Source organism: Schistocerca americana, chromosome 3 (genome assembly GCF_021461395.2).
Source record: "Schistocerca americana isolate TAMUIC-IGC-003095 chromosome 3, iqSchAmer2.1, whole genome shotgun sequence".
Classification (NCBI taxonomy): domain Eukaryota; kingdom Metazoa; phylum Arthropoda; class Insecta; order Orthoptera; family Acrididae; genus Schistocerca; species Schistocerca americana.
Window position 1 is genome coordinate 724,066,812 of NC_060121.1, and position 22,823 is coordinate 724,089,634.

Sequence of the window (22,823 nt, forward strand, 5' to 3'; positions counted from 1 at the left end):
AGGCTTGTTCGGTAGGGTTCATGTCTGTAGAACATGCTGGCCGCTCTAGTCGAGCGATGTCGTTATCCTGAGGGAAGTCATTCACAAGTGTGCACGATGGGGGCGCGAATTGTCGTCCATGAAGACGAATGCCTTGCCAATACGCTGCAGATATGGTTGCATTATCGGTCGGAGGATAGCATTCACGTATCGTACAGCTATTACGGCGCCTTCCATGACAACCAGCGCCGTACGTCGGCCACACATAATGCCACCCCAAAACAGCAGGGAACCTCCACTTTGCTGCATTCGCTGTATAGTGTGTCTAAGGCGTTCAGCCTGACTGGATTGCCTCCAAACACGTTTCTACGATGCCTGATTGAAGGTATATGCGACACTCATCGGTGAGGAGAATGTGATGCCAATCCTGAGCGGTTCATTCGGCATGTTGTTGGGCCCATCTGTACCGCGCTGCATGGTGTCGTGGTTGCTAAGATGGACCTCGCCATGGACGTCGGGAGTGAAGTTACTCATCATGCAGCCTGTTGCGCACAGTTTGAGTCGTAACACGACGTCCTGTGGCAGCACGAAAAGCATTATTCAACATGGTGGCGTTGTTCTCAGGGTTCCTCCGAGCCATAATCCGTAGGTAACGGTCATTCACTGCAGTAGTAGCCCTTGGGCGGCCTGAGCGAGGAATGTCAGTGACAATTCCTGTCTCTCTGTATCTCCTCCATGTCCGAACAACATCGCCTTGGTTCGCTCCGAAACGCCTGCACACTTCCCTTGTTGAGAGCCTTTCCTGGCACAAAGTACAATTCTTTTGTACGGAAAAGATTTGTTATTCCATCATTATTGGTCATGCATATGTTTTCGTTGAATTTTAACTTCCCATTTCTCATTACATCTGTTCTTTCAGATACAGTTCTGTATTATATCTTAATATATATTCTGATTCACTGCTGCGTTTGAATCCTAGTAGTGTTCGTAGGATTCTTCTTTCATTTTTTCTAACTTTTTCAAGCTCTCTCTTCGTAGTCAGTTTAAGAGTTTCCACTGCATAAGATATTTTTGGTCTGACCGCTGTTTCATAGCGTTTCGATTTTTGTGTTCCGGGATCAAGAATTTTTTTAGTACAGTAACACGAATCCGAAGGGACCGAAAAATCAGGAGTTCGTGTTAAAAAAATTCGTGTTAAAAATTCGTGTTAAGTGAAAAACACAGATTTTAATAAGTATACATGTACAGTAGTACACTAATTTGTAATACACTACACTATCAAACACGTTATTGTAGACTTACAACACTATAAAGTGATCGTAAAATTACAAGTACTCACAAATTACGTACGTTACTTTCTTGGAAAAAATTCCGTCATGGTTCGCTGACGTTCATGGGAACGATAGTATTTTGTAATTTCACAACCAATTGTAATGACAGCGTCCGTAAACCCAGCAGTGACGTCGGATGTTGAAGCGAACCGTTTTAAACAGTCCAAGGCTGTAAACATCTCCTGACGGGTAGGTAGAATGGTATCTGTATTCTCTTCCTCTTCACTTTCCTCTGATGGCCCTTCTTGCACCTCGTTCACAGCTTTTGGCACATCCGATTCCACAGAAGCACATACCGCAACTTCGTCGTCTGCACTAATGAATTCTTCGAAACTAATCCCAGGGTTCGCAACGTCCTGCAGAACTGTCCATTCGTCAGGTGAAGTGGCAATTTCTAACGCGTGGACATCTTCAGAGTTGCTATGCCTCCAAGCTCTGTTAAAGCACTTCCCTATATGATGTGGCGATACTGAGTTCCAGGCTGCTGCGATGGCTTTTATTGCGTCAAGCAGATTCCAATTTGGGGTTGCACTTTTGTTTTCAGTAGCACGAATTGCAGCTATTACAAGTCGCTTACGATAAGTTCTCTTTATGAGAGACGTTATACCTTGGTCCAAAGGCTGAAGGCGGCTTGTCGCGTTGGGTGGAAAAAACTGAACCTTTATGTTGGATAGGTTCAGATCATGAACGTTATGGGCAGAACATCTGTCCAATGTAAGAAGAACATGTCTATTTTGAGCAACCATTCGACTGTTGAAACGAAGAAGCCACTTGCGAAATGATGTGCCATCGATCCAAGCTTTCTTGTGGTGAGAGTAGATGCAAAATAAAGTGTCCGTATTTATGTTTTTAAAACAACGTGGTTTGTCGGATTTGCCGATAACCCAGGGACGAAACTTCTCACTGCCGTCAGCATTACAGCACAGTACAACAGTCACACGTTGTTTGCTTCGTGCTCCACCGTGACACTTATCACCTTTTATCCCCAACGTGTGATTTGGAAAAAGATTGTAGAAAAATCCAGTTTCATCCATGTTAAACACATCACACGAGGCATACTTTTCCCTCACTCGGTTGAATTCATGCAACCAGCTGTTCGCGCTTTCTTCATCAACTTTATTTGCTTCACCACAAATTTGTACAGATGAAATTGAATGCCTCTTTTGGAACCGATACAACCAACCAGCAGAACAACGGAAGTCTTTGATGCCCATATCTTTAGCAATATCATTTGCTTTTGACTGAATCACAGGGCCAGTTAAAGGTATGTTAGATGCACGCATATGATGGAACATTCTAGCAGTGACGTCTCGATGTCTTCATACTTGGCGGTACGAAGTCGTTTAGATTTGTTTCCAGAACCTGATGCCGCAGCATTAATAATTTTTTCTCGTTTCTTAGTAATCGTAGATAAAGTAGATTTAGGTATTCCAAACTGCTCTGCAATTGCTGTTTTCTTGGTACCACGGTTCATCTAGAATCTTAAGCTTTAACTGTACATTTAGAGCTGTCTGTCTCCTCTTTGCTATTTTCGAGTACTACTACCTACAATACGTTAAAAACGAGTCAACTATAAGTATAATTAGCTTTGTAGCTAAATTTCCTACCTTCATTTCGGAAAAAAATTACGCTTTAGAATACTCTAAGGGCGAAAGTTTGTGTTACAGTGAAGTTTAATTACGCTAGGACCTGAATCGCCTTAATCGAAATTCGTGTTAACCGATAAAACACCATAAGAACTAATGTATTCCTGGTAGGAGAAATATTTGTTTCGCGCTAACGGCGAGTTCGTCTTATACGAATTCGCGCTAACGGGGTTATACTGTATATAAGTTTCTTGTAATTTGAAAAGCCCTCTGAATTCTCAGTTTTCTAGTCTCTATTGCTGTCTTTTCCCTCATGTTGTTTGATATCCATTTTCTTTTTTATTTAAAATAGTCTGCTGTGGGTATTATGTTGTTATTTATTTTAATCCTTTGAGATACATTGCTGATGTTCGACATGAACTGTTCTTTTAATGACATTTGTAATCTTACTTCTGGTGCTTGGATGCTACACTTTTGTGATTTGTTCTTGTGCATTTTCAAGGTGAGTGTGTACTCTGAGAATTTTAGACAGTATTCGAAGATCTTGTTTGGTTTGCTTTACATAATCAGCGAATTGATTCGCAAAAAACACTCTCCGTACCTCTACACAAGATGAAATCGATGCCCTTTTTGTATGTACAGCCAGTGGTTTCCAACCCCTGCTTTTGTAGCTGTTTTCGTTCCTGGCGTAAAGAGGTGCATTCACTTATCCCCAGTAACAAATGATCACACAAAATCAGTTCAGTGCTGATTAGAAACAAACGAAAAATGTGTTACTTGCCTATCCCTGGACCTTTCTAAAAGTAGTCCATCTATAGTTACAGGTTTGTGTTTATCGCTTGGATTATGTTTTAGGGAAAGTACGGCTACCTTTGAATTCAGGTGCTCATTTCTTCACTGATGTAAAGGAAAGAACTAATTTTTACTTCTCGAACTTGGACGAGGTTCCATTTGGGATAAACCATTCAAACAAAGAATTGTTTGAGTGAGCTATGTTCAGATTGATTCATTGGAACAAAACAAACAACGCTACTAGTTTAAAAACCGTATAAAAAAACTTCTCACGCAAATCTGGTCGAGACGTGAGATAAGTTGTTATGCAACGTGTTCCATACCAGCGTAACAGATGCAAAATTTCGTTGATATCGACGCCGTCTGTTCGCCACATCGAGGAATTTGCTCCGTACATTAATAAGTTGATCGTGACGGCAGTCTTGCGACATTACACACCTTTTACCATTTCGTAGCAATGAATAACTAGACGGAGCTGCTAAGGCGTCCCGTTATCAGGACGATACAATGCCATCTGCCGTTCCTCTGAATTCAGTGCCCTCGTTGCTCAAGCAGAGTGTTACTAGTCAAAGGGATGAAAATTGGTGGGACTGCTGGAGAGTAAGTTAAGGTCGGTGTGTTTGTCCGTGAGGTATCTCCTTCCTGTCTCCCTGACTGGATGCAATTATTCTAACGTGAATCAGAATTGGTCATTGATCGATCTTTCGGGGATTCCTGCTTTAATTTGCGGTGTAAGCTCTGTGTTAGTATATTGCCTTTTTATTCTCAGCTCTGAGCTAGTAAATTGGTGTCACAATGCAATTAATTTTCGACAAATGGGGTGTTTAATTAGTAGTAGAGCTCACTTCCGTTGGTCGTATTCGCTTCTAAAACTGACCGTGTTCCCTTAATCAACACGACCACATCGAAAGTCATTATTACGAGTAGGTCATATGAATAACATGGAAATTACCGAATGATAACAGTTCAAGTTCACGACTTTTTTGGAATTTATTTATATTTTTTTTACACGCCCAATGTTGAAATCGTGATCCTACCTTTCATAAACGTTAAGTCCGTGACTAGCGATAATTCTTCCAGTTATTTGCAATAATCACTCGCTTTAACGTTCCGTCTCTCACCTGTAAACTAACTCTTTGTGGTCACATTAATGTCGTTAACGCGACCACGCGCCTCGCGTCAATACTCCGACCCCAGTCTCGACAGGCTCCTCATGGCTGATTAAAAAACAATGCCTCTAGTCCGTTGTAGCTGTGCGGCAGTTCAAAGCGAGCCACTGGCGGGAGAGGGGTACACCGCTCCTGGTTAAGGTGAGCGGTACGCTTGTGCGGTGCTTGTTGCTGTCTATCTGTCAAGTTTTAAGTGACTGTTCTACATATTCTGACTTGAGGCAACTATGAGTCTACCGCCTGACTAACCCAGCGCATAACGCTGTCTACTAGTGGTGTAATCACAAAGATTGCAAAATGGGCAGGCACCAGATCTCATTACTAAAGAGGCAGACCTTTGATTGACAAGTAGCGTGTGTTCTAGTTCAGTAGGTAGCTCAGAGAGAGCGCTGAATGTTATTACACTGAAGGAAACGGTTAAGCTCTTTGGCAGTTAGCTGATCTACGTTCAAGTACTCGTGGTAGTCAGGCCTTCTATCACCGCTTGATAACTTCGATTACTTGTGTACTACAATATTCAAGAAACATAAAATTATGAATTTACAATGCCCTGCTGACTTTAAATTTGCTCTCCTGAAAAGTAGTCTTTTGCACAACAGTACTTGGGATCCAACTCTCCCGCATGCTCCACTACTGACATAAGAGATGTGGCGCAGTCACTGAATTCACGTGCTTGGATTCAGATCTCTAGAAATCTAGATTTAGATTTTTCTAAATCGATTAAGGCGAATGGCGGGATAATGTCTTCAAAAACGGCACCATCGATTTCTTCCCTCTCGCTTGCCGTTGTCTATCTGAACTTGAGCTCAGTTGTAATGAGCTCTTGTCGACGGGACGCTAACCACAAAATCTACCTTCTTTACGCAGTACTGTCGTAGCAATACGTCGTAAGCGAGACGAAACGTAACGTGATGACAAACCCATTCCACGGAAACCAGCTCTTCTCTCTTGTATGGTGATTTTGCGGCCTTTTACCTCGGCTAGACGAGGCACTTGCTTTCACGTTTCCACTTTGAGGGTTTTTCTCTGCTACAACTTGACAAAACGTTGTCCTTGCCCGTCTCGCGAAAGGAACCTTCCGTACATACATCCACTTGATTCTCTGCAGTTGTCGTCTCTTATTTCCTACACGCCCGCGCAGGTTGGATTTACCACTCTTCATTTTAATCTTGTTTTAGAGCGACTGGCTTATCTTTTCTACCTTTTCTGTGGTCATCCTGCGTTCTTAATTTTTAAACAGTAATTTTAGGCTGGAGTTTTTAATTTTGTACGAGTCCGTCGGCGAATGTGAGTTCGCCCTAAACACGAAGTTTTTTAAATTTATGATGTCACAAACAACTCGTAATGTTTTAGTACTGGTGCTGTTAACCGTGGTGTTGAGTGGGTGAGTCACAAATCATAATCTACTTCTTCGGTACTATTGCATAACCAACCACATCTAGTATGGCGGAGGATACACCGCGAATGGTGCGCCGGCCAACTATTGTTGGCAAGCCTCGTGTGAGCCCGATTCTTTCTGGTTTTACCTTTATGGTCTTTCCGCGACATACGCGCTGGAGAAAGCAATATACTGAGTAAGAAAAAAAATAAAAAATAAAAAAATGACCTTCGTTTACAGACACAACGTGTTCCAACAGATGGAAAATGGATTATAGCCATTGAAGCTAGAGACACAATTCGTGGAGTACTTCTGGAAAGAAATAATTGTGCAACTTGTTGATTCATTGTGTTCAAGTACACTATTAGACAGGTTAGGTACTGCTCTGGAATAATTTCTCAGTATCTTCTCCTAAAGGCCTCATTACATGATTAGACTGGTTAGGTACTGTTCCGGGATAATTTCTCAGTTGTTGTGGTCTTCAGTTCTGAGACTGGTTTGATGCAGCTCTCCAGCTCTCCATGCTACTATGTCCTGTGCCAGCTTCTTCACCTCCCAGTACCTACTGCAACCTATATCCTTCTGAATCTGCTTAGTGTATTGATCTCTTGGTCTCCCTCTACGATTTTTACCCTCCACGCTGCCCTCCAATGCTAAATTTGTGATCCCTTGATGCCTCAGAACATGTCCTACAAACCGATCCCTTCTTCTAGTCAAGTTGTTCCACAAACTCCTCTTCTATCCAATTCTGTTCAATACTTCCTCATTAGTTATGTGATCTGCCCATCTAATCTTCAGCATTCTTCTGTAGCACCACATTCGAAAGCTTCTATTCTCTTCTTGTCCAAACTATTTATCGTCCATGTTTCACTTCCATACATGGCTACACTCCATACAAATACTCTCAGAAACGTCTTACTGACACTTAAATCTAGACTTGATGTTAACAAATTTCTGTTCTTCAGAAATTCTTTCCTTGCCATTGCCAGTCTACATTTTATATCCTCTCTACTTCGACCATCATCAGTTATTTTGCTCCCCAAATAGCAAAACTCCTTTACTACTCATTTCATAATCTAATTCCCTCAGCATTATCCGACTTAATTCGACTACATTCCATTATCCTCGTTTTGCTTTTGTTGATGTTCATCTTATATCCTCCTTTCAAGACACTGTCCATTCCGTTCAACTGCTCTTCCAAGTCATTTGCTGTCTCTGACAGAATTACAATGTCATCGGCGAACCTCAAAGTTTTTGTTTCTTCTCCATGGATTTTAATACCTACTCCGAATTTTTCTTTTGTTTCGTTTATTGCTTGCTCAATATACAGATTGAATAACATCGGGGAGAGGCTACAACCCTGTCTCACTCCTTTCCCAACCACTGCTTCCCTTTCATGCCCCTCGACTCTTATAACTGCCATCTCGTTTCTGTACAAATTGTAAATAGCCTTTCGCTCCCTGTATTTTTTTTACCCCTACCACCTTCAGAATTTGAAAAAGAGTATTCTAGTCAACATTGTCAAAAGCTTTCTCTAAGTCTACAAATGCTAGGAACATAGGTTTGCCTTTCCTTAATCTATTTTCTAAGACAAGTCGTAGGGTCAGTATTGCCTCACATGTTCCAATATTTCTACGGAATCCAAACTGATCTTTCCCGAGGTCGGCTTCTACCAGTTTTTCCATTCGTTTGTAAAGAATTCGCGTTTGTGTTTTGCAGCTGTGACTTATTTAATATCTTCTCCTTAAGGCCTCATGGAATCAAAGCAGCGGGATGTGTCTTGTCTTTGTCGCACTTTGCGTGTCAGGTTGTTTCGACCAACGTCCGATTTCTGTTAGTACCGGCGTCTTGAGGCAGCAGACGGTCTAGTTGTCAAAGTGGCCGTACCGCCGTACTTTCAGAAAGTAGGACGCTACAGGGATACTGCAGAGAGCACAATAATCACATCTTACACAAGCGTGGTTATTCAACTCAAGACAGATGGACTTTTGCCACATTGTAACTAGTCGCCGAGCACCACATCGCCAGTATCGCCTCCTTCCTGGCACACATTGTACCTTGAAATATTAACTGAAATTTTATAAATATCACAACAGTCTTTGATGGCAAATATTTGTTTGTTCAAATACCGGTTTCCATTATTCAGATTGACCCAAAAAGAGAAATTGTGCATATTTATGAAAAAATGTACATAATAGTACACTATCAACTATTACAAGCAGTAACGGGATACACTCTGTCTGGAAGGTTAGCAAGCATACCTTTCTTCATGAAGGGAACAGAGTATAAAAATAAAATACGTATTATTACTACCATAAACGGCATCGTCATATAGAGAAGAATCGTGGTAAATTGGTAAACGCTCGTGACCGATAATGTTCGGTTATCGCTGCGTACTGTACTTAACAACTGCAGTTCAAACAGTGAAAGGGGCATAGTCGCTAGATGTCGCTGGCCGAAGGCAGTCTGCAACGGCGTGTTACAAAGTCACAAATGTGATCGTAGACAGTCTGCATAAAAATGGAATAAAGAAAGAATTAGAGTGTTGACATGTGACCAAAGATAATGCCAGTTTAAATTACAGGAGGTAGGTACAAATAATTGTCTTTGAAATATTCGATACAATAAAGCTGAGAGCAGCATGTCAAAAGATAAAAAGGTAACAGGCACACCGGGCTTACCACAGCAGATCCAACAAACCGCGAGCGGTGCTTGGCCAAGCCATAATGCAAATGGACAGATATATACTACACTACTGACATACACTACAGCAAAAAAATGGTTCAAATGGCTCTGAGCACTATGGGACTCAACTGCTGAGGTCATTAGTCCCCTAGAACTTAGAACTAGTTAAACCTAACTAACCTAAGGACATCACAAACATCCATGCCCGATGCAGGATTCGAACCTGCGACCGTAGCGGTCTTGCGGTTCCAGACTGCAGCGCCTTTAACCGCACGGCCACTTCGGCCGGCTACACTACAGCATGCAGGTTGTACACACTGAACCAGAGGCTCGTCTGTTGAAACTGTTAGAAAAATAATAATCTATTGAAATAGGAAGCACCGCCTTTCTAAACTTCTCAATGAACGGAATGAATTTGACCCAAGTCCCATATTTCATTATACGACAGGCTGTTGTAGGTCATATGTACTGGTTGAGTTCTGTATTTCCTGCTCCCAGCCTTTTTATCGTGTTTTGATATCCTGATGTCAATTCGCTTAACTGAGCACTGTATACGTCACAGACAATTACTACTAAGAACTAACTTTTACAATTTTGAAAACTTAATGTTGTTATGATACCTTCGTTAAACTTTAGACATTTTAATAAAATGTATTTATGGTTTTGTCGATTTGCGTTAAGCATTGGCCACGCGCCGCCCAAGGTTTCTGGAATCTGTTTTTGGTCTGCCCTCTGTGGCTTTGACTTTTTTTATCTTCCGACATGCTGCTGTCCACCTTATTGTATCGAACATTTCACCGACATTTATTTGCAGGTATCTTTTATCATTTAAACTGATATTCTCTTCGAACCCAAGTCAAAACTGTAACTCTTTCTGTACTCCATTTTACTGTATCGGATGTAGTTTTATGCAGAATGTCTGAGATCATATTTCTCACTTTGTATCACGCCACTGCAAACGGCCTTCGGCCAGCATCTACCGCCCTCTCCCCCTCAGCTGTTTGCACCATAGTTGTAAGTACAGTACGCAGTGACGGCCCTGCATTATGGGCCATGAGTGTTTACCATTTTATCATGAATTTATTCTATATGACGATGCCTTTTATGGTTATATACTACTATTTTTTTTATACTCTGTTAACTTCATTTGATAAATATTCGTATTTTCTCTCTGTAGGTCGATCTGAACATAATCATAATGATTGAAACCCATAATTAATAAACAAATATTTGATATCAGAGACTGTTGTGGTATTCACAATATTTCATAACATTGAATCGCTGTCACCCTCTGAGCGACTGTCGTCCCTCATTGTAGGTGCCTAGGGCATCTCATCCGGGATAAGGCCTGTTAAAAATTTTTGATACTCTCAACAACGATGACTGCGTCAGACAACATTTGAAGACAAACCTGTATCCTTCCTTTAGCGCTGTTGGCTCCTCATTTCAACCAGTGGTCAAGCACGTCTCTTGGAATGTCCATCTATTCGTCGCAGCACGGTGGGATATTGATCTTCCTCGATTGCGCATTTATTAGACACTTCCTAAGTGAAAATGTGTGGCTTTCGATCTCGTGGTAACTGGCCTATGGACACCATTAATGGCCACGAATTAATTGTGCTCTTCACTCCAGGCTGCGTAGCGAATTATTGCTTTAGAAAGAAAGAAACAGCAAAGATATGATATCTTCAGAAATCATGCATTCGCGAGGAGTCGAGTTCCAATGCCGGACCAGACATTTCGACTTAGGTTTTCCCCAGTTTCTCGAAATCGCATCCGTCGAATGCCAAAATTGTTCCTTCAGCAAATCCACGGTTGTCTGCCCCACCCTTGTAATCCAAATGAGCCGTGGTTCCGCCCTTTTGGCGTGGCAGGGTGTTAAACGTTGAACATTTTCCCTTTGAAATTAATCGTTTACTATTAATCTGATGCTGCTGCAGTTTCAGGTTCTCCCGATTATTTGTTCAGTGTTGTAGTTTCCTTGCACGTCAACATGTTATCAGTTATTGGCGTTTTCGGTGAGTGTAACTCGAGAAATTTATCCAGTAGTTCAAATGGTTCAAATGGCTCAGAGCATTATGGGACTTAAAATCTGAGGTCATCTGTCCCCTAGAACTTAGAACTACTTCAACCTCACTAACCTAAGGACATCACACACATCCATGCCCGAGGCAGGATTCGAATCTGCGACCGCAGCAGTCGCGCAGTTACGGACTGAAGCGCCTAGAACCGCTCGGCCACCGCGGCCGGCTATCCAGTAGTTCTAACGCATCAGTTTTTTTTCACTGGATTTCCCTAAAGTAATTATTTCACGCTACATTTCTGTCCACCTTACAAGGCGTGTCCAAACTCTGCGTGCCCGATTTCGACGAGCTTCTGAAATTTAAGTCGTGTAAAAAGAAAAAGGTTTGGGTGTCTGTCGGTGCCGAGAAAAAGAATTCGAAGTGGAGGGTAAAAATAAAATTGTGTGATCTGGTTGGCTAGGCGACCCAGAGAGGTAGGTACACTCTTGTCATTGGAATGGGTTTTCTTTCCTTTGCGCACAATGGCATCTTTTCCCTCGCGGAAAGTGAGACTCAATCTGGAACCGCGCGACCGCTACGGTCGCAGGTTCGAATCCTGCCTCGGGCATGGATGTGTGTGATGTCCTTAGGTTAGTTAGGTTTAAGTAGTTCTTAGTTCTAGGGGACTGTTAACCTCAGGTGTTAAGTCCAATACTGCTCAGAGTCGTTTGAACCAAAAGTGAGACCTGCGTGTTATGGGTATCTTCTGGTGTATGCAGTGTTCCTTTATGTTGTGCTGTATGGTGATGAGGTAAACGAGAGTAGCACCAAGGGCGCTTGAAGTCTACATGTGACGGACGGATCACCATCAAAAGTGAAACATGCCCTCATTCCGGAGAACACTGCGGAGAGGCTTGGAATTTAATGCCGAACATGGTGAACTTCACACTAACTACCCTTGCTGGTCATTTAGTGGCGGTGAAAATTTCTTACACCGGCAGAACTCGAAACGGCTTACCTCGTAGTCGAGCGCCACCACACGGGTTGCCGCCATAGTCTTCCGTACGGAGGTGGGTAGGTGAAGGGTGCAGGTCCAATTGCTGCTAGGTGGAATCGATAAAATAATAAAAATAAACACATTACACTTAAACGTATAACGTACCTAACGTAGTCTGCGAGAAATCGATTTGGTGATTTCGGTCCGCCTACGAAGTTGCATTTTCGATTCTCGGGCCGGTGACTGGGTGATTGATGTAAGTGTCTCCGAACTTAGAACACACAGATTCGCTTCTCGGAGCGGACTGTTTGTCTTTTCCGCTACCTCTCTCCCAAATAAATACTAGTATATATCTGCTCATGCAAGTGTCCTTTAGTACTGTTGTGATGGACCATCAGTTCATTGCGGTCGTGTTCACCACACTAGACTCGCATACTAGAGGATGGTGGTTCAAATCCCCGTTCGGTCATCAGATTTAGGTTTTTCGTGATTTCCCTAAATTTCTACATGCTAATACTGGGATTGTTCCTTTGAAAAGGACATGGGCGAGTTCCTTCAACATTCTCCCGTGATCCGAGCTTCTGCTCCGTCTCTAATGACCTCAATGTCGAAGGGACGTTAAACTCTAATGTTGTTTCCTCTCTTATTCCTTTCTATTGCTATCGCCTCTCACATGGTTTGCGAACTTGTCTAACCATCAATGACTGTCCAGTAGTTGTCGCTGCTTTTTCATCTTTACGTTCCACATGATAAATTTTTTCTGATGGAAAAACGTCGGGAAAAACGCACAGAGGGCATTGCTATTCAGAACCATATTGAGGAATTTCAGGGTACGTACGTTGATCACTCTGCTACCGGCCTAATTGACAACAGCCTAGATAATCTAGCGTGTGCGTCATGCAGCGATGGATCGAAGCAATTTATTTTTCGGTTCATCGAAACTTGTTAGGTTGAAAACCTGACATAAAAATTACGAGGACTGTTCGGAAAGTACGGTCCAAACGGTCGCAAAATGGAAGCCACTGTGAAAACCAAAAGTGTTTTATTTGTAACAGTTATGTACACTTTCCAGCTACTTGTCTACGTTGTCGCTGCTCCGACCTCGACATTTGTCATAGCTTTGTACCAACTTGCCGTTACCCTCGTCATACAGTAGAAGGCAGCTGCCTGTGCTTTCCGCCAATTCTCGACGCTGGGCTGCAGCTCGTTGTCTGTGCCAAAATATTCTCTTCTTAATCGGAGTTTCATATGAGCAGAGATGAAACCCAGTGGGAACAAAGTCAGGATGTATGATGGGTAATCAAACACTTCTCATCGGAAACGTCGCAGGAGCGTCTCTGTTGCCCCTGCAGTGTGCCGCCGAGAATTCCCGTGAAGAAGGAAATGCATGGCAGTTTCGTTCTGTGGAGTTGCATAAAATCGGGCGAATTCTTTCAGCAGGTGCTATACTTGGTACAAGACACTGTTTCCTAGACATCTTTAAGCGCTCACTGTGCGCTCGGAACTGAGAAGAGCGACTTGACGCAGTCGGCGGTCATGCTAGAGACGCTGCCCAACACACACGTGCAAAGCTTTATCGGAATTTCACTGTGGTTTCCATTTCGCGATCGATCGGACCTTGCTTTCCGAATAGCCCTCGTAAAGCTGAATTTTGTATTGAGTATTCTAGCAACACTATAAGGTCCGAAATGAGCCACAATTTTACACGAGTTTACGTTATAGTGGCGCCCATCTACAAGGCACTCGCAGCTCATGAACAAAGAGTGAAAGAAGTGAGGCGCTAGGAACGAGCTGCGACACTGCAAGCGTGCACTCTCAGGCGGTGGCTGTGTCCAGGGAGGGCACGGCACGGCCTTTTCTTTCCTCAGCTTGCATTCCTCCAGCGGCAGCAGGCCTGTATCGGAGAAGCAACTGGAAAAGTTTCGCCTATATATAGGCAGCAGGGCATCCCTGGCGCTCAATAGGCCTGCGAGCGCGCCGCCGCCGCCTGGATGCTGCCGTGCCGGGCCCTGCGTCTGCTATTGCGCCAACTTCTGCGCCTCGGTCATAAGCAAGTCGTAATGAATTTTCTGCTTACCGGTACACTGCACGCGCGATTTATAGGTTTGCAACACTAAACTAGAGAGACGAAAGAATCCACCTTGTATTACGCTGCTAGCCAAATCGGAAAGGAAATGCTTCAGTTCGCGGAAAACCAACGATTATTGTTTTGACGTTGCGGCGCCCGCTTTCGTACCCTAGGCTACTCACACCGGTACTCCACGTCCTGTGTTGAGGAAACCTGTGGTTGATTTATACTTACGATACGCCCTTGCCCTTGGAATGGACAGTCACTCTAAATTGTGATGTACAGGGTGCTCGGAGATTCCCATTACAATATTCTAGGACTTGTACTGGGGAGTGAGTATATAATATTTCCAAAAGGAACCTGTGTCCGGAACGTACCGTTTCCGTTCCGCGGCGGTTTCGGTTCAGATGTTTACCTCCCCCACTTCTGCCTGAGGAATTGAATTAGGCGTGACGCAACGCACTTATTAAGTAATAATTCGAAAGGAAACATAACGAAACATCCATTTATCCCTTAAGCACATTTTTTTGTATTACACTTAAACACTGCGTGTTTGCATTATTCCAAAAGAAAAAAAGAAACCTCTGTCTCTACAGGAGTCCAGTAAATCAAACGTTGCATAAGACACCACAAGAAGTAGTCCATAGGAATGAAATCCAGCGATCGCGGCGGCCGCGCGGTCTTTCATCATATCGTCTGTTCAGATGTCTCCGAATCGCATGCGAGAAGTGAGGTGGTACACCATCATACTGAAACCACATTTTCTGACGTCATCCTGTTTACCCTATTGCATACCAGGGAAAGCATCTCTGAGACTTTTCTCTTTCCCTTAGCAGACGTGGATGCGCTACACATCTGAACCGAAACCGCCGTAGAACGGAAACTGTACTTTTCTGGACATGGGTTCCTGTTCAAAATATTATGTACTCACTCTTCAATAAAAGTCCTAGAAGTTTGTAACGGGAATTTCCGAACACATTGTATACTATGCGAGTTGCTATGAAGTGCGTTGCAGATGGTGCTTTTAGTTGGATTCTGTTCACGTTTGCCAGTTGCTGGCAGAGAGCAACATGGATCTCACACCTTTTTTAAAAGTTTATTACAATCAAACGACAAGTTGGATAAATGGATTGAGGAGGAACAATTCGGATTTAGAAGAGGAAAAGGACCAAGAGATGCTATTGGCCTTATAAGAATCATACGGGTAAGATGTATTGAGAAAGGTGGAGAAATGTATGCTGTTTTTATTGATAGACTACAATGAAACAAGCCGAATGGGTGTTTTGAAGAAGAAGGAGTAGATTGGAGGAGAGACGACTGGTGCAGCATCTACATTTACGAGGGAAGATCGGAAATTAACGCACAACAATTTTACTACCCTAAAGTTTAATAGGTAACAGAACAAAAAGAAACACAAATGAACTTACATCTTTTACCTACTTTTCTACATATTCACCAACGTTCTCAACACATTTCTCCCACCGTGGTCCCAGTGTCAATATTCCCTTCTTCATAGAATTCCATTTGGTTGGAGTATAGCCGTTTGTGGACTGCTGATTTCACTTTCGCATCTGTTGCAAAGCCTTGAAAGGTTGGCCGGACAGGTATTTCTCCATGGAACCAAACAGATGAAAGTCCGACGGTGCAGGGTCCGGATTGAAGCACCTCCCACCCAAATTTGGCGATTTTCTCACAAACAGGAGTAGCAACATGGGGGTGAGCATAATTATGAAGAAGTTTGACACAGTGGGCATTAATTTTATGGCGTTTGTCAAGAAGGGCACAACGCAGCTTAACCAGAGTTTTAATGTAAGATGAAGCAATCACAGTGGTTCCGTGTTCAGCAAAGTCCACCAGTAACACAACGTGCATATCCCAGAACACCGTCATAAGTACTTTCCTAGCAGATTTTTCCGTGTTGGAGAACCAGCGTGTTTCCACTCCTTAAGAGATGTGCTTGGTTTCGGGCGTGTAGTGGTACGCCAATGGCTCATCACCAGTGACGATTCCTGTCAGAAACTTGTGCCCTATGCGGCGTAACGCATTAAGTGAACCAAACTTGTCATAATTCGCTGGCCCTAGTGGTTGCCTGTCAGGTTCTTATGCACTTTACGGAATTTAACGTCTCATGAGCACTATAGTACACTGCACCATAGGAAAAGTTGAACTGCTGTGACAAGGCTCGCAGTTGGATAAGCTACCTCAATACCTCCGACATTCTGCGGTATTGCAGCTATTACCGGCCCCACTAATGTTCACACGGCCCTCTTGGAAAAATGCACGCCACCTGGAGACATTTCTAAGATCCATAATTGATCCTCTTACACGCCATCCATGTTCCTGCGAATTTCACTCGGTTTATGCCCTCTGAGCCACAAATATCGAACTAATCTTCGGTGTTCTTCACAACCTGACATTAACATACGCGCCTTGTTTGTTTCTTAGTTCATGCTTGTCTCGCTAGAGCTGCGCGTGAGAACAAAATACCGTCTGTATCGCAAACTTCAAACTAGATCATCGTGAAATTTCAACATTCCAGCTGCAGTACCAAGGCAGAGAAAAAGTTATTGTGCGTTACTTTCCGGTCCTCCCTCGTACAACAAAAAGTAAAAATGAGGATTAGAAATAAAATGTCGGAAGGAAACAGCATGGGGAGCGGTGTCGTGCAACGTTGTTTTCCTCTCCCTTTCTGTTGTTCACCTTATGCCTGGAAGAGATTATTGCGAAAGACTTGGCCGCAAAAATTGGAGTCTGTATTGACGAAGCAGAATAGAACGTATTAGATTTGCTGATGACATGGTATTAGTGGCAGAAAGGGAACTAACTGTAAATAAAATGCTAAAAGATCTGAATGAAGCTTGTGTGGAATGTGCGATGAGATTCAATACACCATAAACAAATAGTATGGTGATCGGCAAAGGGAGGAGACTGGCAAATATTATGATAGGACGAAATATTATTAACCAGCTAAGAGCATTTAAATATCTTGGAAGTACGATCACTAAAGACTTGAGATGTCATCAGGAGGTGTAAACTTGCACAGCTATAGCGAAGCAGGCATTCAGTAGAAGGAAGAGATTATTATGTGGCAAACTAGATGAAAAACAGTTGGCAAGTGATTTGTCTGGAATGGGGCAGAAACATGGATACTGAGATTAAGGGATGAAAAAAATGCTAGAAGCATTTTAGATGTGAATGTGGAGGAGAATGGAAAGGATAAGCTGGAGTGAAAGAGTGACTAACGAAAGAGTATTGTAAAGGTTTGGAGAGAAGAGAAGACTGGTGCAAGTTATAGGAGAAAGGAAGAACTTAATGGGACATTTCTTGCTTGCTAACAGACGCTTTCGAAGGACTGGTTTGTGTTGGGAGACTGAGAGGAAGGAGGAGATACAAAATCATAGACGACACCAAGGGAAACGGAAATTATGCGGACCTGAAGAGGATGACAGAAGGCAGATCATCATGGAGAGTCACCAAGTGGAAACCTGCCCGTGGGTAGAACACTGAAGATGATGATGATGATAAGGAGAACCCCAGAATAATGTTTCCTTGGTTATATCAATTTCTAATTGAATATAAGCCCACCGAAAAAAAATATTGGTCACCCTCTTAAAAGATCTCCATAAATGGCTTGGAAGTATTACCAGGCAGTCGTTTGAGCTCCGCCGCCGATGTAAGAAGTTATGGCAGCAAAATTGTGTGAATATAGCAGTCGGTTGCATAGAATCAATGCAGTAGAACGGGTCGACGTCGAGACGTGACGGAATGACAGAAAAGAGTTACCATCTGATTGTACGACTTCTCCCGGCGTTCTTCCTGACGAAATAGTTTGCGGGTGAACGGCCGAATGTCAGTGTCCAACGAACACAATATGTAGGCAAACGAAAATGTTGCCATCACATCAGGTGCGCTGATCAGTTGAGTGCTTGGGGTGTCGGCGCGGCGCGGCGCTTTTCTCTCTTGCCTCCCCCCCCCCCCCCCCCCCCCTCCATCCGATCAGCTGTTTCGTATGCCGTCCGCGCTCGGAATCTCCTCCCTCACTAATCCCTCCGACACATTGCGTCGCACTAGGTTCACGCCCAGGTACACGTGCTGGCGGCACTTCTGCTGTTTCTCCATCTGTCTCCGAAGTCAGTTCGTTGTGGGGTGCCTCCTTCCTCTTCTTAATCAGACTTATCCCGGGTAATAAGGACTTACTAAGAATGAAGTCGTTGTCACGATTGATCAGCGGCTGCCTTACTCAAATCTTGATAGATGCTTCGGTAACACGATGCTAGAAGTTACAAGTCTGTGACGTAGCCTTAATGCGGTCGTAATCCATTCCGTGTACTTCCAATACGCAGAGTTTCGCGACTGCCAGTTTGATAGGCTGCTGCAATCTGGTGTACCGTTAGTGTTCTCGTCAGTAGTCTTCTGCAGTACGCATCTTCTGACTTATGTAAGTCCTGCTACATGGGCAGGTTATCTGACAGACCCAGTATTTCCGTCGTCTTTGACACTACTGAGCCTTTTTTGCTGTTGTTCAGAAGATCGTTTTCACTTGTTGTTTCTGGATAATGGGCCACAAAAAGAATAAATGCAATGGCTGCACCCGAGGAGGTTCCACTTCTGTTTCCAAGGTTCGTGTTGTGGGTCTAGGACGTAGAGCTCTCACTGTTTGCCACTCCTTGTGGCCGTTGTTCTGGAACACCGCCATCAGATGTTCAACTTCTTAGTTGGTACTTTCATTGTCAGTGAGGGTGCAAGCCCTATGTACCAATGTTTTGAGCACACTATTTCTCTGTACCAGGTAGTAGCAGCTGCCTGCATGTAAGTATAGATTGTTGTGCGTCTTCTGTCGGTACATGCTGTGTGTCCCATATGCCGTCCGCTCTTCTTGGTACCAGGATATCCAGAAAGGTGAGCACTATATCCGCTTCAACTTCCATGCTAAAGTTTATGTTCTTGTGAACGGTATTGAGATGTATGAGCAAGTCATTCAGCTTCTTTCTTCCAAGTGGCCATATGACGAAGGTGTCGTCTACATATCGGAAGAAACAGGAAGGTATCCATTGGGCTGATTCCAGGTTTCTCTTCTCGAAATGTTCCATGTACATGTTGGCGACAACTGATAAAAGTGGACGCCCCATGCTATTCCTTCCGTCTGCTCGTAGTAGCCACCGTCGAAAAGAAAGCGTGTCGACGTCAACACATGATTTGGAAGGCTGGTAGTCTCTACGTCAGATTTCTGACGAAGTAGTAATAAGGACTCTTACAAAGACTCAGTGGAACTGGTGCTTCTTCTCGTACCTTCTGAACAACCTCGTCTGGCAAGGCGGATTCTTTCAGAAGCACGATGGTCTTCCTCTCCACCCTATTGGTAGAAGCCTTCTAAAAGGCCGCACATTTTCTCATTTTAATGCTGGTGAGATAGGACCACAGTTGCGCTGCCTTTGTCGGCTGTTAAGGCAAGGGTATCTGGATTTCACTTAGTTCTCGTAAGGCTTCTCTTTTCCTGCTAGAGATTTTCAGTGTCATAGATCTTGTTCGCACGAGAGCACGACAGATTTAGAGACGTACTTTATCAACTGCTCCAGGTGGAAATCGTGCAGCAACCTTTTCCAATGAACTGATGATCTCTGTGATAGGTACGGAATTAGGAATGGGTTCAAAATTGAGTCCTGAGATTGATGCAAGGAGCATTAGAAGGTTGTCTCTCTGATATATGCTCGAATTTTGATGTTTGACCTCCGATGGCCTTCCTTTGTGCGGAATCCCCCAAACGTTTAGTTCTTCAGCGCACCTGTAGATGGCAACGTGGTCACTTGCCGAAATATTGTGCCCGTGGGTCACTGACATCCGGCCGTTCATCCTGAACTATTTCGTCAAGAGCTATCATGTTTTTGTGTGTCTATGACCACAATGTAAATGAAGTTGACATAACGTTTGTGTATTAACGCGAAATGTCCAGTGTGTCTCCAAGGAAGTTTGAACCACTCTTAGCCATGTAACAACGTCTAAGAACTGTGGTCGCAAAAAGATCCCAACTGACAGGGTTCGCCTTGTCAGTGACAGTCGGAATTGCTGCTGTCTGTGAATACGAGTCCAGCTCAACCAATCTCCAAGGAGAAGTGGACTGCAAGCTGTGGACATTCTGGAATCTGGTGTCTCGGTAAAGTCCTTTGCTCAGAGTGGCATAAATAGTTACATGTCTTCAATGGGCCAGCTGACTGAATACTAGTACTGTGGTCCGATGAGTCGCGATAATGCCTCTTTTCAAATTAAATAGTGTCTCGATTGCATCAACTGCCATGTACCAGGTGTAATTCAGACTAGAAGTGGTTTTCTGGTACTTTGGGGGTGTTTTCCGTACCATGACGTGGACTCCTCATTCAATTTACCATGATAACGAACCAAGATACTTAATTCAAATCGTTCAAATGGCTCTGAGCACTATGGGACTTAACTTCTGAGGTCATCCCCTAGAACTTAGAACTACTTAAACCTAACTAACCTAAGGACATCACACACATCCATGCCCGAGGTAGGATTCAAGCTGCAACCGTAGCGGTCGCGTGGTTCCAGACTGTAGCGTCTAGAACCGCTCGGCCACTTCGGCCGGCGATACTTAACTCAACATTCCGGGTGACCAAGTGTTGCCCTCCTTTTGCATCTTAGTGATGATTATTCTGTGGACACTACTATCTTCCAAGATGACAACACCCATCTTCACAGGACTCCATGCATACGTATGTGGTTTGACAAAAATACCATCGCACATCAACTGGCCCGCCAAATCACCCAATCGTAAATCATGGATAATGTCTGTGACAATTTCAAACTGCGAGTGAAATGTAGCAGTCAACATACGCACAATGTGGTAGCTTCATAGGATCAACATGAAACTCTTTACAGGCCTTCTTACAACCCATCTTCTTTTTCTGAACTGCGTCAACAGCTTTAGTCATTTTAGACGGACTGCACTTTCAGTTACCAACCTTTCTCGTTATTCTCTTGGAATCTCCAAATAGAATTTCAGGAGAATAAGAGTCATGCACCAACACTGGCAGACATCGCCAGTTATGCTCCGTACGTCACATTTATTTTCGTTCGGGGCAACTGCCAGTTCCTCTCTGCTCGCTGATCCCTTGCAACGTTCTGGCTTTGCAACCGTCCAGTATACAATAATACTGTCATCGTGTTACTTTTTTTCACTGTAGGGCGTATCATTCCATTTACAGTATACATTGGAGTGCAACAGAGTATTTCCAGTGCCCACTGATTGAATAAATATGGCCTCCGGCACCAACTGAATCACCCCTAAGAAGGTGACAGTTTGGGAAATATGTGCAAAAAAAAAAAAAAAAAAAAAAAACATGACTAATTTAAAGTAGAATGTTAATGTTATGTGTTACTTTTAAGTATCACCTTTCAGCAGTGCGGAAGCTTTTTGTCCGTTGCATGCAAGTTAATTTATAATCTCTCCCAAAATAGTTTGTAAAAGCGACTCATTTCATGTCATGCTAGTGTGATAACACGTGGCTTCTGTCTTTGGCAGTGTATCTACGGCTGCTACGTGCACTCGGCCATCCTGCCAACGTTCCACCGGCGCTGCTACTGGTTACTGCAAGTGAGTATTGCTCTGCGCGCTACCCGCAACATGCGACTATCTCGTTTCGCGGCTACAACCTCCAGCATGGACTTAGCGTACCACTCGGCAGAATAAAGCTGCGACTGAGTCGTATATAGTAATCGTCTGTCACTGTAACAGTCTTTAGTGGAATAATTTTATGCATGTTCCGCATGGTGCTGCCACAGCTGTTAATACTTTAACGTGTATGTAGAACAGCATATCAGCTTATGTTAAAATGTGTCGTAATTTCAACTATCGGTTAGTTTCAGTGAACGTCTTAGCTGACAGGTGCCTAAGAGTTACAGATTGCTGTGATGTACATGGAAAACAGTGCTGTTTTATGCCAGACCTAATGATAAAATACAAATAGCACTACAACAAATGATCAAGAGATTCGACGAAGTCGACCACTGTACATCTTACTTGCCCACAACCAAAAACGAAACAGCAATTCGTGTACGTATCATAAAATGCCCAGGTAAATGAACGTTTAAAGAATGGAGACATCTGGATCATTCCTTCACCATAATGTTGAACCGACAGGGATTTGCTTTTTAGTACGGACTTCATTGTCCCCAGAATTATCTGGATGGCATTATTCCGTTAAAGTACTTAATCTTCATGAGAACAGTCCATCGGAAATAGTATCTAATGTTGACGAAATAGGTAATCAGGGCCGTACGGAGGGCGTGGCGATATCCCTAGCGCCAAGGTCACGGGTACGGAGAGGTTACAAAATCTGCCCCGAAAAAAAAGAAACAGAAGACGGCTTACCAATGAACCGCGAGAGATAGGAGACTTCTACCGGTCGGTCGTCGTGTTCCTATCTTCTGCCTGCGAGAAGAAGGCTTTCCATCGGCCCGCGACTGTAAACGCTCGCTGTTGTCACACTGTCATTTCGTCCAAGTAGCGCCATGAAGGAACGACTACTCCCGAACAGACGTCTGTTGCTAACATTGTTTATGTGGCAACAGTTCGCTTGGTACACACAGATGCCGCCTCCACTTTGCACAACTCGCTCATGTCTAACAGTGGACTTCTTCCGCTACTCCACAGTATTATAGGTGGTAAGAGCAGTGACACTGCTTCACATTATGATATTTTGAGGGTTTTTGAGTGTGTGGGTTAAGAGATAATTGTACAAACGCCGAAATAGCTGTTGGGAGATAGTGGTAGGTTTGGTCGTCACGCGAGTGTTACGGAAATGCTTCAGGAACTCGGGT

General features: G+C 43.5%; 1 protein-coding gene across 1 annotated transcript in view; it reads left to right on the forward strand.

The window, feature by feature from the left end:
• Positions 1-22,823, forward strand: part of LOC124606343 (calmodulin-binding transcription activator 1) — a 943,657-nt gene that overhangs the window by 582,009 nt on the left and 338,825 nt on the right. Inside the window, exon 6 of the mRNA XM_047138326.1 lies at positions 21,526-21,597. Coding sequence (XP_046994282.1) covers positions 21,526-21,597 — 72 coding nt within the window. The remainder of the gene's footprint in view (positions 1-21,525; positions 21,598-22,823) is intronic.